The sequence below is a fragment of the Salvelinus namaycush genome, chromosome 4, assembly GCF_016432855.1.
Source record: "Salvelinus namaycush isolate Seneca chromosome 4, SaNama_1.0, whole genome shotgun sequence".
Taxonomy (NCBI): Eukaryota; Metazoa; Chordata; class Actinopteri; order Salmoniformes; family Salmonidae; genus Salvelinus; species Salvelinus namaycush.
Window position 1 is genome coordinate 75253670 of NC_052310.1, and position 18805 is coordinate 75272474.

The following is an 18805-nucleotide window of genomic DNA, read 5'->3' on the forward strand; positions in this document are numbered from 1 at the left end:
AGAGTCTCCCACATGTACGTCTAGTCAGGGCCATTCAGCACTACAACAGTTATGAAACCAACAGTTATGAAAGCAATGAGCCCTGGTCAAAAGTAGTGCACTATATAGGGACTAGGGTGCCATTCAGGACAGAGCCCCAGCCTAAATTGGCTAAATGTTAAGTTAAGTGTTCTCACAGTTGGCCGAGGAGCAGCTGGTGTGGTGGACCTGGAAGTGCTGGTGCTGGTCTGCCTCTGGTTCCTCAGGTTCATGGATGAAGCTGGCGTTGATGCCCGAGTCCAGAGAGCTGTTGACGGGGGACAGGGCGGGGGTCAGCGGGTTCGGGGGGAGGCGATCCTGGCTCTGGGCCGGGGTGGGGGCGTGGACGCCTATGGGGCTCTGATGGGGCTTTGATGGAGACCTGTTGATTTTCAGGTAGGGAGGCTGCAGTGCAGGCTTGGGCTCCTCCTCAATGGCCTCCTCCTCTTCCCGCTTCTTCTTCTCTGCGAGGCGGCGCAGTTTGTCACGCTGGCGCTTGATGACGTTGACGCGATCTCGAATGGCCTTGGCCACAAGCTTGAAGTCGGCCTCGCACACGAAGCCCAGCACTACCTGGGAGAAGGGACGTAGCAGAATCAGGACTTAATACTGATACAAACAGGGAACACATCACGGTCCATGAACTACCACTGTCTGTGTAAATAATAATGCATAGAGGTCTGATGTACTTCCTGACCGTGCTGTTCTGTACTGTACAGATGTAGAATCTTAATTTGAGCCAGTTTGCTACAGCAGGACAAATAATCCTACAGCAACAGGAAATGTGAATGATTATGTGGATTATAATTCATTTCCATTTTTGTAGTGGTTGATACATTTTTGGTAAGGGAAAATCAAGTCTGACATTTCAAAGTGGAAATTACAAACTTCAGAAAGCTTTTTAAGCCTCAAATACACTACAAGTTTGCATTATCTGCTGCACAGGAAAACTCTCTATGACAACAGTGATCAAATTAAGATAGTGCACCTGTACACCCCCGTGGACAGGACGCTAGTCTTGTCATTTGCTGTGTAGACAATCAATATGTATTGAGCGGATGCTGTGGAGGGGAGGGGCTGATCTGAGGCCCTATGATATTTTTCAAAAATGTATGTAAAAGATATAGCTGTAAATCATCAAGTGGGCCTTTAAAGGATGGTGTTACATCAAAAGCTGTCCCATTCTGAACATAGTGTTCCAGTCTCAGACTGGCCGGGAGAAAAAGGGTCTGCGTCTCAAATTGCACCCTATTTCTTCTATAGCGCACTACTTTGACCATGGCCCATAGGGAAGGGCCCATAGGGCTCTGGTCAAAGGTACTGTAGGGCACTATATAGGGTGTAACTTGGGATGTACACAAAGTTGGTGGTTTGCCTCCCTCCTCTCTCTAACCCATCTCTCAACATCTCGTCAGATTACGCTGTTAGATTCCCATAACCCAGACTAAATGTCCTGGATGATAATACATGGGAACTTGATGAAAAGGCTGGTGGCCAGGCCGGGTCCTTCTCATTAAAAGTGACCTCTGCTAAGAGGGCTGGAGGACACAAAGTCCTACCTCCCAAATGGCAGACTAGTGTGTGGGCCCTGGTCAAAAGTAGTGCACTATAAAGGGAAAAGGGTACCATTTGGGATGACTTTTGGGACTCAACCTAGGAAAGGCTGTTTCATATGACCTCCTGTTCGTGAGAGCGAGAGACATTATATTATTAAAGCCCTGACCTCTGCTTTCTTCTTTTCGCTCTCCTCTTACATTTCTACCACTGATGATTAAACGCTGAGCTGTGCCCTTGACACACTGTCTGCAGGCACGTCCACTTCACTTTATGGGCTAAGCATATGGCTTAGCCCATATCAAATCGTAAACTATGTGATCTTGGGGTATTAGATTCTATGTGTTTCCTGGTCTATTGCAAAAGGGATATCTAGATATCCTCAGATCCTCAAAAGGTTCTACAGCTGCACCATCGAGAGCATCCTGACTGGTTGCATCACTGCCTGGTATGGCAACTGCTCGGCCTTCGACCTCAATGCACTACAGTAGTGCGTACGGCCCAGTACATCACTGGGGCCAAGCTTCCTGCCATCCAGTACCTCTATATCAGGCAGTGTCAGAGGACGGCCCTAAAATTGTCAAAGCCTCCAGCCACCCTAGTCATAGACTGTTCTCTCTGCTAACGCACGGTAAGCGGTACCGGAGCGCCAAGTCGAGATCCAAAAGGCTTCTTAAAAACTTCTACCCCCAAGCCATAAGACTCCTGAACAGCTAATCAAAGGGCTACCCATACCCCTCTTTTACACTGCTGCTACTCTCTGTTAATTATATATGCATAGTCACTTTAACTCTACCTACATGTACATATTACCTCAATTACCTCGACTAACCGGTGCTCCTGCACATTGACTCTGTACTGGTACCCCCTGTATATAGCCTCGCTACTGTTATTTTACTGCTGCTGTTTAATTATTTGTTCATTTTATTTTCTATTTTCTACTTATCTATTTTTTACTTAACACTTAATTTTATATATTTTTTAACATCTTAAAGCATTGTTGGTTAAGGGCTTATAACTAAGCATTTCACTGTAAGCTCTACACCTGTTGTATTCGGCGCATGTGACAAATACAATTTTATTTGATTAGACGGTCTGCTAAATGAGGTGAATGTAGCTTTATTATCTGAATCTATATAGAATATTAATTCTTCAACACATCCTGTACTGATTATTACCACTGTATGGTGTAAAATATATAAACCCAACAAAAATAGAAACGTCCCTTTTTCACGACCCTGTCTTTCAAAGATAATTCGTAAAAATCCAAACTTCCCAGATCTTCATTGTAAAGGGTTTAAACACTGTTTCCCATGCTTGTTCAATAAACCATAAACAATTAATGGACATGCACCTGTGGAACGGTCGTTAAGACACTAACAGCTTACATACGTTAGACAATTAAGGTCACAGTTATGAAAACGTAGGACACTAAAGAGGCCTTTCTACTGACTCTGAAAAACACCAAAAGAAAGATGCCCAGAGTCCCTGCTCATCTGCATGAGCGTGCCTTAGGCATGCTGCAAGGAGGCATGAGGACTGCAGATGTGGCCAGGGAAATAAATTGCAATGTCCGTATTGTGAGACGCCTAAGACAGAGCTACAGCGAGACAGGACGGACAGATGATCGTTCTCGCAGTGGCAGACCACGTGTAACAACACCTGCACAGGATCGGTACATCCGAACATCACACCTGCGGGACAGATACAGGCAACAACAACTGCCTGAGTTACACCAGGAACGCACAATCCATCCATCAGTGCTCAGACTGTCCGCAATAGGCTGAGAGAGGCTGGACTGAAGGCTTGTAGGCCTGTTGTAAGGCAGGTCCTCACCAGACATCACCGGTAACAACGTCGCCTATGGGCACAAACCCACGGTTGCTGGACTAGACAGGGCTGGCAAAAAGTGCTCTTCACTGACAAGTCGTAGTTTTGTCTGACCAGGGGTGATGGCCGGATTCGCGTTTATCGTCGAAGGAATGAGCGTTACACCGAGGCCTGTACTCTGGAGCGGGATCGATTTGGAGGTGAAGGGTCCGTCATGGTCTGGGGCGGTGTGTCACAGCATCATCGGACTCAGCTTGTTGTCATTGCATGCAATCTCAGCGCTGTGCATTACAGGGAAGGCATCCTCCTCCCTCATGTGGTACCCTTCCTGCAGGCTCATCCTGACATGATCCTTCAGCATGACAATGCCACCAGCCATACTGCTCATCCTGTGCGTGTGTAACAGTATAACTTTAAACCGTCCCCTCGCCCCGACCCGGGCGCGAACCAGGGACCCTCTGCACACATCAACAACAGTCACCCACGAAGCATCGTTACCCATCGCTCCACAAAAGCCGCGGCCCTTGCAGAGCAAGGGGCACACTACATCTAGGTTTCAGAGCAAGTGACGTAACTGATTGAAACGCTACTAGCGCGTACCCGCTAACTAGCTAGCCATTTCACATCCGTTACACTCACCCCCCTTTCAACCTCCTCCTTTTCCGCAGCAACCAGTGATCCGGGTCAACAGCATCAATGTAACAGTATAACTTTAAACCGTCCCCTCGCCCCGACACGGGCGCGAACCAGGGACCCTCTGCACACATCAACAACGGTCGCCCACGAAGCATCGTTACCCATCGCTCCACAAAGGCCACGGCCCTTGCAGAGCAAGGGGCACACTACATCTAGGTTTCAGAGCAAGTGACGTAACTGATTGAAACGCTACTAGCGCGTACCCGCTAACTAGCTAGCCATTTCACATCCGTTACACGTGACTTCCTGCAAGACAGGAATGTCAGTGTTCTGCCATGGCCAGCGAAGAGCCCGGATCTCAATCCCATTGAGCACGTCAGGACCTGTTGGATCGGAGGGTGAGGGCTAGGGCCAGGGCCATTCCCCCCAGAAATGTCCGGGAACTTGCAGGTGCCTTGGTGGAAGAGTGGGGTAAAATCTCACAGCAAGAACTGACAAATCTGGTGCAGTCCATGAGGAGGAGATGCACTGCAGTACTTAATGCAGCTGGTGGCACACCAGAAACTGACTATTACTTTTGATTTTGACCCCCCCTTTGTTCAGGGATACATTATTCCATTTATGTTAGTCACATGTCTGTGGAACTTGTTCAGTTTATGTCTCAGTTGTTGAATCTTGTTATGTTCATACAAATATTTACACGTTAAATTTGCTGAAAATAAACGCAGTTGACAGTGTAAGGACGTTTCTTTTATTGCTGAGTTTATATATCTATATACTACCGTTCAAAAGTTTGGGGTCACTTAGAAATGTCCTTGTTTTAGAGCCAGTTTGTGCTGTTCTGTGAAGGGAGTAGTACATAGCTTGTACGAGATCTTCAGTTTCTTGGCAATTTCTCGCATGGAATAGCCTTCATTTCTCAGATTAAGAATAGACTGACGAGTTTCAGAAGAAAGTGCTTTGTTTCTGGACATTTTGAGCCTATAATCGAACCCACAAATGCTGATGCTCCAGATACCCAACTAGTCTAAAGAAGGCCCGTTTTATTGCTTCTTTAATCAGGACAATAGTTTTCAGTTGTGCTAACATAATTGCAAAAGGGTTTTCTAATGATCAATTAGCCTTTTAAAATGATCAACTTGGATTAGCTAACACCACGTGCCATTGGAACACAGGAGTGATGGTTGCTGATAATGGGCCTCTGTACATCTATGTAGATATTCCATTAAAAATCTGCCGTTTCCAGCTACAATAGTCATTTACAACATTAACAATGTCTACACTGTATTTATGATAAATTTGATGTTATTTTAATGGACAAAAAATTTGCTTTTCTTTCAAAAACAAGGACATTTCTAAGTGACCCCAAACCTTTGAATGGTAGTGTATATATATATATATATATATATATATATATATATACACACTTACGTATCCAGAGACACTGTATTTTGTTTGACTCTAAAAATAAGAATGGCTGTGTTTTCACCTGGTGCAACAGTGACACTCCAACAATGTGTAAGCTGAGTCTACTACCTACCTGCATAATATATATAGTATTACACCTAGCTGTCTCCACTGGTCCTTAGCTTGAGAGCCACAACAGGAAACCCTTCTTATCATTAATGCTACAACTAGAGGACATGAAGATTAAAGAGGACATGATGCTAGGCAAGTGCAAAGGTCAAGACAAGTGTTATGGAAAGATACCCAGCCTCAGGGGTAGGCCATATGTCTCTCTCACACAGCCTATTACAGCAACAGTTGTTACCACATGAGTAGTACCAAAGGGAGTGGATACAGTATACCAATCGAAACTTATACAAATCTCAACATGACCATTTCATGGCTTTCGTACTGTTTTCATCTCTGCTGAGAGCTCTGCTCTGAGTAAGATTTTACATACAGTATGGCAAATAAACCTGCAACTTGAAATGTGAGCTGCTCACCATCTCCTGCGCCACCTCCTCTGGCACATCCTTGTAGAGTTCAAACAGGAACTCAATGGCGTTGTTGTCCTTGTACTTCCCGTGGAGTGTCTTGGTGTCGTCCATGCGGAGCCACAGCTTCAGGCCTGACTTCACCGTGTCGTCCTCCTCAGCCAACTCAACATGGACGCCGTTGTTCTCCTGGAAGAATGTGTGCTCCAGCAGGTCCTGGATGGTGTACCTGAGGTAAAGGAATCATATAGTCAGAAGTTTACATACACTTAGGTTGGAGTCATTAAAACTCGTTTTTCAACCACTCCACAAATTTCTTGTTCACAAACTATAGTTTTGGCAAGTTGGTTAGGACATCTACTTTGTGCATGACACAAGTAATTTTTCAAACAATTTCCAAATGCCTGAAGGTACCATGTGCATCTGTACAAACAATAGTACGCAAGTATAAACACCATGGGACCACACAGCCGTCATACCGCTCAGGAAGGAGACACGTTCTGTCTCCTAGAGATGAACGTACTTTGGTGCACAAAGTGCAAATCAATCCCAGAACAACAGCAAAGGACCTGGTGAAGATCCTGGAGGAAACAGGTACAAAAGTATCTATATCCACAGTAAAACGAGTCATATATCGACATAACCTGAAAGGCTGCTCAGCAAGGAAGAAGCCACAGCTCCAAAACCGCCATAGAAAAAGCCAGACTATGGTTTGTAACTGCACATGGGGACAAAGATCATACTTTTTGGAGAAATGTCCTGTGGTCTGATGAAACAAAAATAGAACTGTTTGGCCATAATGACCATCGTTATGTTTGGAGGATAAAGGGAGGCTTGCAAGCCGAAGAACACCATCCCAATCGTGAAGCACGGGGATGGCAGCATCATGTTGTAGGGGTGCTTTGCTGCAGGAGCACTTCACAAAATAAACGGCATCATAAGGAAGGGAAATGATGTGGATATATTGAAGCAACATCTCAAGACATCAGTCAGGAAGTTAAAAGCTTGGTCGCAAATGGATCTTCCAAATGGACATTGACCCCAAGCATACTTCTAAAGTTGTGGCAAAATGGCTTAAGGACAACAAAGTCAAGATATTGGAGTGGCCATCACAAAACCCTGATCTCAATCCTATAGAAAATGTGTGGGCAGAACTGAAGAAGTGTGTGCGAGCAAGGAGGCCAACAAACCTGACTCAGTAACACCAGCTCTGTCAGGATGAATGAGCCAAAATTCACCCAACTTAGAGGTGGGAAGCTTGTGGAAGGCTACCCGAAACGTTTGACCCAACTTAAAGAATTTAAAGGCAATGCTACCAAATACTAATTGAGTGTATGTAAACTTCTGACCCACTAGAAATGTGATGAAAGAAATTAAAGCTGAAATAAATCATTCTCTCTACTACTATTCTGACATTTCACATTCTTAAAATAAAGTGGTGATCCCAACTGACCTAAGACAGGGAATTTTTACTAGGATTAAATGTCAGGAATTGTGAAAAACTGAGTTTAAATGTATTTGGCTAAGGTGTATGTAATCTTCCAACTTCAACTGTAGCTATTCAATTCAATCAACTCATTTTAATTGGACACCTTAATTAAACGCCAAAGGATTTGATATATCATTTACTGGAATGTTCATTTCACCCTATGTGTAATATCTCATATGTTTTATGTAATGTAAGAATATTATGAGAAGCCAAATACCTTTCATCTTTGTCCATCCGGATACATCCTTCGATGATCTCTTTGAGCTCTGGGACCTTGACTTTGTAGAAACTGTCTGGCTTCATCCCCTGTAAGGAGAAGTATTCTGGTTAGCATTGCTTATTTACATGCTTGGTTCAAAATGGAAGGCAATGGTAACCTAAGAGAGCATAGTAGTACCACAGGGAAATGTACGAATACAAAGAAAAAAGGAATGTCCCCAACTCTGGTACCATGGCCTGACGAAGATCGGATGGAAACGTTTTCTTATTTGATGTGTCTGATTAAATCACCATGGAAACAGAAAAGACCAAAGAGACTGTCTATCTGTTCATGTTAGTGTTGCCGTTTAAAGGACAGACCAAAGAGACTGTCTATTTGTTCATGTTAGTGTTGCCATTTAAAGGACAGACCAAAGAGACTGTCTATTTGTTCATGTTAGTGTTGCCGTTTAAAGGACAGACCAAAGAGACTGTCTATTTGTTCATGTTAGTGTTGCCATTTAAAGGACAGACCAAAGAGACTGTCTATTTGTTCATGTTAGTGTTGCCGTTTAAAGGACAGACCAAAGAGACTGTCTATCTGTTCATGTTAGTGTTGCCGTTTAAAGGACAGACCAAAGAGACTGTCTATTTGTTCATGTTAGTGTTGCCATTTAAAGGACAGACCAAAGAGACTGTCTATTTGTTCGTGTTAGTGTTGTCGTTTAAAGGACAGACCAAAGAGACTGTCTATTTGTTCATGTTAGTGTTGCCATTTAAAGGACAGACCAAAGAGACTGTCTATTTGTTCATGTTAGTGTTGCCGTTTAAAGGACAGACCAAAGAGACTGTCTATTTGTTCATGTTAGTGTTGCCATTTAAAGGACAGACCAAAGAGACTGTCTATTTGTTCATGTTAGTGTTGCCATTTAAAGGACAGACCAAAGAGACTGTCTATTTGTTCGTGTTAGTGTTGTCGTTTAAAGGACAGCATGGCTCCAGAAAGAATGCAGACCTTTCTCATCACCCACGCCGGTGCAACTCGGTGAGCAGTGCATTATGGGTTTGCAACTGTTTCAATCTCTGATAATAGAACAGAACAAATCACCACATGTTTTAAACAGCTAACGTGAACATCACAGCTGTCCTGAACTTACCCCATGTTTATTCAGACATTAAAATAAAACTGTTTGGTAAATAAAGGTTGTTTAGTTGGTTGGTTGGTTAACTGGTTTACATTGTTGTAATTGTGCAACAATGTTGACTCGTCATGTTTGGCTTCTGCGTTTAATATTTGCCAAGGGCCAGACACCGGCCTATGTTTTCCTTGATAACCTATTTATTCTGAGACAGAGAATCGAACTGTGAGACTATGGATGGCAGGAATGGAGTGTATCTAAGGGTGTGATATTCTCATTTCACACCTTGAAGTAGGAACAACATGTCAATGGGTTCTCTGTGTAAATGCATCAGCTGCTGTAACACAGTTATTACATTGGAACAGCGTGACAGTGTGTTACATAACGCCAATGCTCTGAATTTCACTATAATCTGGAGATCATTGTGATTGTAAAGGACTCTTTTTCCACATCCCTTCAACTCTTCCAAATACTTGATAACAAGTAAGGAACACAAAGGACAATGCTCTTCAATTGGCCCTAACCCTATGGCTTATCTATTTAACAATGGAACAAGCAAGCAAACCAATTGAGTATTATCTTTCGATCTGACTCTGTTATAATGCACTCTATACTTGCACAGTGGACATAATATCTCTGCTTGTGAATTGAACAGTTTATTATGTTAAAACGTGACATTATATTAAAAAACGTGTTCAGACTAGCAGTGGTAATCTGCCAAGTAATTGCCCCAGACTCCCCTGAGTAGGTCCTTTTAGTTGTTTATGGAACATTGACTTTATGGATGGTGAGTGGCGACCGATCAGCGACGCCTACAGTAACCTGCACTTAGAAAGAGAGAGAGAGACGACATTTGTGCAGAAGGCAGACGTCATTTTCAAAACACATCATTCTACCATCACCTGCCCAAACCCACCCACTGTGGCGTCACCACCCTGTATGCTCAAGCCCAAAGCCCAAGAACACAGCTCTCAATGTGGAGGGTCCCTTCATTACTGACTCCCTCTCTGTTTCACGCCTGCTCCCGCTCTTCCCCCCTGGCACTCGAGGGCGCCAGGCTCCCCAGCATTGCGCACTCTTGCCATCATCATTACACACACCTGCCTTCCCCCTGTCACACGCATCAGCGATTATTGGACTCAATCACCTCTGTCATTACCTTCCCTATATCTGTCTGGTTCCCCGCTCTGTTTCCTGCTTCTGCAATGATTGTCATATGTCCTTGTTAACCCGTGTGCTGAAGCTGTTCCTGTCCTGTTACCTGTCTGTTCCTCATTAAATGTTCAACTCCCCGTGTCTACCTCTTATCCCCGGCGTCGGTCCTTACACTCTGAGCGGTAAACGCCTCTGTCAGGGAGAAGTTTGCAATTTCAGCGAGTTACTTACTTCGAATTAATGTTTTAAGAAACAGGATGCGGCCAAAATGGCACCCTCAGATGATACAGTGCATTCGGAAAGTATTCAGACAACTTGACTTTTTCTACATTTTGTAACGTTACAGTCTTATTCTAAAATTGATTTTTTTTTTTTTATCCCTCATCAATCTACACACAATACCCCATACTGACAAAGCAAAAACTGTTTTTTAGAAATGTTTGCAAATGTATTAAAATGAAAACTGTTATTATATTTACATATGTTTTCAGACACTTTACTCAGCACTTTGTTGAAGCACCTTTGGCAGCGATTACAGCCTCGAGTCTTCTTGGGTATGACGATACAAGCTTGGCACACCTGCATTTGGGGAGTTTCTCTCATTCTTCTCTGCAGATCCTCTCAAGCTCTGTCAGGTTGGATGAGGAGTGTCACTGCACAGCTATTTTCAGGTCTCTCCAGAGATGTTCGATCGGGTTCAGGTCCGGGCTCTGGCTGGGCCACTCAAGGACAAGCCGCTCCTGCATTGTCTTGGCTGTGTGCTTAGGGTTGTTGTCCTGTTGGAAGGTGAACCTTCGCCCCAGTCTGAGGTCCTGAGCACTCTGGAGCAGGTTTTCATCAAGGATCTTTCTGTACTTCGCTCTGTTCATCTTTCTCTCAATCCTGACTAGTCTCTGAGTCCCTGCTGCTGAAAAACATCCCCACAGCATGATGCTGCCACCACCACGCTAAACCGTAGGGATGGTGCCAGGTTTCCTCCAGGCGTGACGCTTGGCATTCAGGCCAAAGCATTCGGTCTTCGTTTCATCAGACCAGAGCATCTTGTTTCTCATTGTCTGAGAGTCCAAGCGGGCTGTCATGTGCCTTTTACTGAGGAGTGGCTTTCATCTGGCCACTCTACAATAAAGGCCTGATTGGAGAGTGCTGCAGAGATGGTTGGCCTTCTGGATGGTTCTCCCATCTCCACAGAGGAACTCTGGAGCTCTGTCAGAGTGACCATCGGGTTCTTGGTCACCTCCCTGACCAAGACCCTTCTCCCCCAATTCAATGCTGCATAAATGTTTTGGTACACTTTCCCAGATCTGTACCTCAACACAATTATGTCTCGGAGCTCTACGGACAATTCCTTCGACGTCATGGCTTGGGTTTTGCTCTGACATACACTGTCAACTGTGGGACCTTATATAGATAGGTGTGTGCCTTTCCAAATCATGTCCAATCATTTACCACAGGTGGACTCCAATCAATTTCTAGAAACATCTCAAGGATGATCAATGGAAACAAGGTGTACCGGAGCTCAATTTTGAGTATCATAGCAAACGGTCTGATTACTTATGTAAATTACTTATTTCAAGATGGCGTAGCAGTCAGACGTCTTTGTCTTGTCCCGTGTATATATCTTTTATACCTTTTTTCTTCGCATATATTTCAAAAATATATTTTTCTTTACCTCAACTTCAACATACTCTCCAGCAATCTGCCTCACCCAATGTGGTATGGATCTGCTACTTTCTTTCTTTCTTTTGAACCGGAACCCCCAACAGAAGCTAGCCAGCTAACTAGCTACTAGCGGTCATCAGCTAACCTTCAGCCCGGACAACTCTTGCCAGTCAGCCACTCCTTGGGCTACAATACCTATTTTGCCACAGCGCGACTCAAACCAGATCAAATCGGACGTATTTTTCTCCATATCTCAGGTTTCCTACCGCAAGCTCTGAACCTTTTCTCCTGGATCATCGCAGCTAGCTAGCTGCTATCCGAGTGGCCACTCCTGGCTAACATCTCTGTCCCGAAGCAAGAACCAATTAGCCTGGAGCTAGCCTTTGCTAGGCCCATCTCCCGGCTAGCCGAAGAGGTCTATCAGCCACTCCTTGGGCTACAATACCTATTTTGCCAATTTGCCTGGACCCCTTTTACTGCCGACGCGGAGCCCCGCCAATCCATCATGACTGGACTACCGACGTAATCTACCCGAGGGGTTTTTTCAACTGGCTCCTCCGTTGCAACGTCCCCTGAAAGCCCATCTGCTAGCCTGCTAGCCGCTGCCCGCTAGCTGTCTAGAGCATATCGGACTGTTAGCTGAAGAGGCCCATCGGACAAACTCTTTGGTCACTATACCTATTTTGCCAATTGGCCTGGACCCTTTTACCACACGGAGCCCTGCTGATCCATCACGACTGGACTGTCGACATAACAGCATGCGGGGGCTACAACAGACTTCTTCCATCGCGACGTCCCTCAAAGGCCCTTCTGCTAGCTTGCCATCCCTGGCCCGCTAGCTGTCTGAATCGCCGTGTCTCCAGCCCGCCGAGCAACTCACTGGACCCCTATGATCACTCAGCTACACATGCTTCTCCCTAATGTCAATATGCCTTGTCCATTGCTGTTTTGGTTAGTGATTATTGCCTTATTTCACTGTAGAGCCTCTAGCCCTGCTCAACAAGCCTTAGCTAACCCTTTAGTTCCACCTCCCACACGTGCAGTGACCTCACCTGGTTTAAATTATGTTTCTAGAGACAATATCTCTCTCAGCATCACTCAAAGCATAGGTTTACCTCCACTGTATTCACATCCTACCATACCTTTGTCTGTACTGTACATTATTCCTTGAATCTATTCTACCGTGCCAAGGAACCCGCTCCTTTTACTCTCTGTTCTGAACGTACTAGACGACTAGTTCTTATAGCCTTTAGCCGTACCCTTATCCTACTCCTCCTCTGTTCCTCTGGTGATGTAGAGGTTAATCCAGGCCCTGCAGTGCCTAGCTCCACTCCCATTCCCCAGGCGCTCTCATTTGTTGACTTCTGTAACTGTAAAAGCCTTGGTTTCATGCATGTTAACATTAGAAGTTTGTTTTATTCACTGCTTTAGCACACTCTACCAACCCGGATGTCCTAGCCGTGTCTGATCCTGGCTAAGGAAGGCCACCAAAAACCCTGAAATTTCCATTCCTAACTATAACATTTTCCGACAAGACAGAACTGCCAAAGGGGGCGGAGTTGCAATCTACTGCAGAGATAGCCTGCAGAGTTCTGTCTTACTATCCAGGTCTGTGCCCAAACAATTTGAGCTTTCTACTTAAAAAAATCCACCTTTCCAGAAACAAGTCTCTCACCGTTGCCGCTTGCTATAGACCACCTCTGCCCCCAGCTATGCCCTGGACACCATATGTGAATTGATTGCCCCCCCATCTATCTTCAGAGCTCGTGCTGTTAGGTGACTTAAACTGGGATATGCTGAACACCATCCACCATCCTACAATCTAAGCTTGATGCCCTCAATCTCACACAAATTATCAATGAACATACCAGGTACAGCCCCAAATCCGTAAACACTGGCACCCTCATAGATATCATCCTAACCAACCTGCCACCCAAATACACCTCTGCTGTCTTCAACCAGGATCTCAGCGATCACTGCCTCATTGCCTGCATCCGTAATGGGTCTTAGGTCAAACGACCACACCTCATCACTGTCAAATGCTCCCTAAAACACTTCAGCGAGCAGGCCTTTCTAATCGACCTGGCCCGGGTATCCTGGAAGGATATTGACCTCATTTCGTCAGTCGAGGATGCCTGGATATTCTTTAAACGTGCTTTCCTCACCATCTTAAATAAGCATGCCCCGTTCAAAAAATGTAGACCCAGGAACAGATATAGCCCTTGGTTCACTCCAGACCTGACTGCCCTTGACCAACACAAAAACATCCTGTGGCGTACTGCATTAGCATCCAATAGCCCCCACGATATGCAACTTTTCAGGGAAGTTAGGAACCAATATACACAGGCAGTTAGGAAAGCAAAGGATATCTTTTTCAAACAGAAATTTGCATCTTGAAGCCTAAAACTCCAAAAAGTTCTGGGACACTGTAAAGTCCATGGAGAATAAGAGCACCTCCTCCCAGCTGTCCACTGCACTGAGGCTCAGAAACACTGTCACCACCAATAAATCCACGATAATTGAGAATTTCGATAAGCATTTTTCTACGGCTGGCCATGCTTTCCACCTGGCTACCCATACCCCGGTCAACAGCCCCCGCAGCTACTTGCCCAAGCCTCCCCCATTTCTCCTTCACCAAAATCCAGATAGCTGATGTTCTGAAAGAGCTGCAAAATCTGGACCCCTACAAATCAGCCAGGCTAGACAATCTGGACACTCTCTTTCTTTCTAAAATGATCCGCCGAAATTATTGCAACCCCTATTACTTGCCTGTTCAACCCTTCCTTCGTACCGTCTGAGATCCCCAAAGATTGGAAAGCTGCCGCGGTCATCCCCCTCTTCAAAGGGGGAGACACTCTAGACCCAAACTGCTACAGACCTATATCTATCCTACCCTGCCTTTCTAAGGTCTTCGAAAGCCAAGTTAACAAACAGATCGCCGACAATTTCAAATCCCACCGTACCTTCTCCGCTATGCAATCTGGTTTCCGAGCTGGTCATGGGTGCACCTCAGCCACGCTCAAGGTCCTAAACGATATCGTAACCGCCATCGATAAGAGACAATACTGTGCAAATGTATTAATTGACCTGGCCTGACTGGGCCGACTCTTTTCTCTGTATACACCAATGATGTCGCTCTTGCTGCTGGTGATTCTCTGATCCACCTCTATGCAGACGACACCATTCTGTATGCTTCTGGCCCCTCTTTGGACACTTTGTTAACTAACCTCCAGACGAGCTTCAATGCAATACAACTCTCCTTCCGTGGCCTCTAACTGCTCTTAAATGCAAGTAAAATTAAATGCATGCTCTTCAACCGATCGCTGCCCGCATCTGCCAGCCCGCCTAGCATCACTACTCTGGACGGTTCTGACTTAGAATATGTGGACAACTACAAATACCTAGGTGTCTCTCTAGACTGTAAACTCTCCTTCCAGACTCACATTAAGCATCTCCAATCCAAAATGAAATCTAGAATTGGCTTCCTACTTCGCAACAAAGCATCCTTCACTCATGCTGCCAAACATACCCTCGTAAAACTGACTATCGTACCGATCCTCGACTTCGGCGATGTCATTTACAAAATAGCCTCCAACACTCCACTCAGCAAATTGCATGCAGTCTATCACAGTACCATCCATTTTGTCACCAAAGCCCCATATACTACCCACCACTGCGACATGTATGCTCTCGTTGGCTGGCCCTCGCTTCATATTTGTCGCCAAACCAACTGGCTCCAGGTCATCTATAAGTCTTTGCTAGGTAAAGCCCCGCCTTATCTCAGCTCACTGGTCACCATAGCAGCACCCACCCGTAGCACGTGCTCCAGCAGGTATATCTCACCCCCAAAGCCAAGTCCTCTTTGGCCGCCTTTCCTTCCAGTTCTCTGCTGCCATTGACTGGAACGAACTGCAAAAATCACTGAAGCTGGAGACTCATATCTCCCTCACTAACTTTAAGCACCAGCTGTCAGAGCAGCTCACAGATCACTGCACCTGTACATAGCCCATCTGTAAATAGTTCATCCAACTACCTCATCCCCATACTGTTATTTATTCTTCTCCTTTGCACCCCAGTATCTCTACTTGCACACTCATCTTCTGCACATCTATCATTCCAGTGTTTAATTGCTACATTGTAATTATTTCGCCACTATGGCCTATTTATTGCCTTGTCTCCCTTTTCTTACCTCATTTGCACCCACTGTATATAGACTCTTTCTATTGTATTATTGCCTGTATGTTTGTTTATTCCAAGTGTAACTCTGTGTTGTTGTTTGTGTCACACTGCTTTGCTTTATTTTGGAAAAAGATAAAGGGTTCAGAATATTTTCCAAATGCACTATATGGTGCTCTTAGGGACATAGCCACGGACTTTGATCCAGCAATCAGGTGGAAATGTAATCACGGACTTGGCTTTAAACTGAACTCTTTCCCGATGACCTACATACAGTGCCTTAAGAAAGTATTGACACCCCTTGACATTTTCCACATTTGTTGTGTTACAAAGTGGGATTTAAATGGATTTAATTGTATTTTTTTAACGATCTACACAAAATAGTCTGTAATGTCAAAGTGGAAGACAAATTCTAACATTATTCAAAAATTATGGAAAAAAAAACAATAATATATCTTGAGTCAATACATGTTAGAAACACCTTTTGCAGCGATTACAGATGTGACTCTTGTTGGGTAAGTCTCTTGTACAACATTCACCCATTATTATTTCTTAAATTATTCAAGTTCTGTCAAGTTGGTTGTTGATCATTGCAAGAAAGACATTTTCAAGTTTTGCAATAGATTTTCAAGTAGATTTAAGTCAAAACTGTAAGTAGACCTCTCAGGGACATTTAATGTCATTTTGGTAAGCAACTCCTGTGTAGATTTGTCCTTGTGTTTTAGGTTATTGTCCTTCTGAAAGGTTAATTTGTCTCCCAGTACTTCATTATATAGCTAGAGGACTCCTGATATCTCCAGCAGTGATAAATACAACTTTTGTCTTCTGTTGTTGTCTAATACGTCTTGCTGCTAACTGTCTTCCCAGTAGCCTACTTGGTGTGTGAACTGCTGACTGCTATTAACTTGCATTGTTGACACATCAACCAAGATTAAGGGGCAAGGCAATTTGTGACTGTTGTTTTCGTAAACAGTGGCTGTATTGACGGGGGAGTGGTTTCTCCTCTCCTAGGCAATCAGCAATTAGTACCAGGAGGTGTGCTCTTCAACTTCAACAATTAGTACTTTAGTCTCCCCTGTTTTCTCAGCGGTGGCAATCGTGTTACAAAACTAAGACCGTCGCCAAAACAGAGACGGTTCTGTTGAGTTGTTCTGTCGAGCTGTTCGAGGAAGGGATGAGAGTAAAGCTCCACATCACTCGTTCACTTGAGTATTTTACATAATTATTTTCAGATCTCAGTTTGCTCTTTTGTAGCATTGTCAACTATGTGTGTGTTTTCGATACCTGTTCGCTTCTCTCTCTGTAGGCTTTACAGACACTTGGCGGGGGGTGGGGAGCGTATACCCTGCGCGCACAACCCATGTGGAATTCCTGCTCCGTGGCAGCATTTGGAACTGCCGACCTGCATTCAAGAACGCCAAATTCATCTCTGCCCATGCTGCCCTTCAGTCCCTTGACTTTTTGGCCCTGACAGAGACATGGATCACCCCAGAGAACACTGCTGCTCTCTCCATCTGAATACGTTTTCTCATAGTCCAAGAACATTGGTCGTCGCGGTTAGGGCACAGGGCTACTCATTTCACCTAAGTGGATTTCATGCTGTCACTTGTACACTCAAGCTTAACATTGTTGTCATATATTGCCCACTAGGTTCCCTTAGAGTTCCTCAATGAGCTTGAACCTTGATAAGCTAATTTCCTGATAATGGCTCACTGCTATACGTACTTGGCGACTTCACCCTCCCGATGCTTGCCTTCAATTAATTTATTTCCAACTCTCTCTTTCCCCTCCTTGTCTCTCTTGACCTTACCCTTTCCCAGTCCCCTCCCACTATCAAGGCAGGCATCTTTACTAGAGGCTGTTTGCCTACTAATCTCACTGCAACCCCCTCCAGGTCTCTGATCACTACTTTGTTTGCTTTTCTCTCCCTTTCCTCCAACCCTAACCACTCAGATGGGCATGCACCATCACAATCTTGTCTCTCTCTCCCACTACTCTTTCCCTTCTGCTAAATCCTTCTCCCTCCTGTATCCTGATTCTGCCTCTTCAACACTACTCTCCTCTCTTTCCACATCCTATGACTCGCACTAACCCCTTTCTTCTCGGCCAGCTCGGCCCTCCCCTCCTGCTCCTTGGCTGAGTGACTCATTGCGAGCTTACAGAACAAGGCTGCTGGCAGCTGAGTGAAAATGGAGTAAAACTAAACTTCTGAAGGACCTATCATCTTTCCACTCCCTCCTCTCTACCTTCTCTTCCTCTGTATCTACTGCCAAAGCCACTTTCTATCACTCTACATTTCAAGCTTCTGACTCTAACCCTAGGAAACTCTTTTCCACCTTCTCCTCCCTCCTAAATCCTCCACCCCGTCCCTCGCTCCGGAAGACTTTGTGAACCACTTTGAAAAGAAGGTTGAGGACATCCACTCCTCATTCACTCAGCCTATTGAGTCCACTGGTCCCACTCACACAGAACTACCCTATAACTTGACCACATTCTCCCCTCTCTCTCCAGATCAAATCGTGCGATTAGTGAGGTCTGGCCGCCCGACAACCTTCCTGCTTGACCCCATTCCCTCCTCCCTTCTCCAGACCATCTCTGGAGACCTTCTCCCATTCCTCACTTCCCTCATCAACACATCCCTGACCACTGGCTGCGCCCCCCTGACTTCAAAATGGCCCGAATCACTCCCCTTCTCAAGAAACCAACTCTCTACTCCTCTGATATTAAACTAAAGACCAGTATCCCCTCTTTATTTTCTTTCCAAAACACTTGAGCGTGCTGTCTCTGACAAACTCTATCACTATCTCTCGCAGAACTTTCATATTGACCATAAGAGGATATGTGCTGTTCATGTATTCTCACAACTGGTGTCCCCCAGGGCTCAGTTCTTGGCCCTCTCCTCTACTGTCTATACACAAAGTCACTTGGCTCCGTCATATCCTTACATGATCTCTCCTATCATTGCTTTGCAGATGACACTCAACTACTTTCCCCCCTGACACCCAGGTGGC

General features: G+C 44.9%; 1 protein-coding gene across 1 annotated transcript in view; it reads right to left on the bottom strand.

Moving 5' to 3' along the window:
• The window catches only part of LOC120046000 (serine/threonine-protein kinase WNK4-like), a 107984-nt gene that overhangs the window by 35649 nt on the left and 53530 nt on the right, over positions 1–18805 (bottom strand). Inside the window, exons 5-7 of the mRNA XM_038990915.1 lie at positions 7685–7773; positions 5988–6207; positions 177–591 (exon numbers count right to left, since the gene is read on the bottom strand). Of these exons, the coding sequence (XP_038846843.1) occupies positions 177–591; positions 5988–6207; positions 7685–7773 (724 nt within the window). The remainder of the gene's footprint in view (positions 1–176; positions 592–5987; positions 6208–7684; positions 7774–18805) is intronic.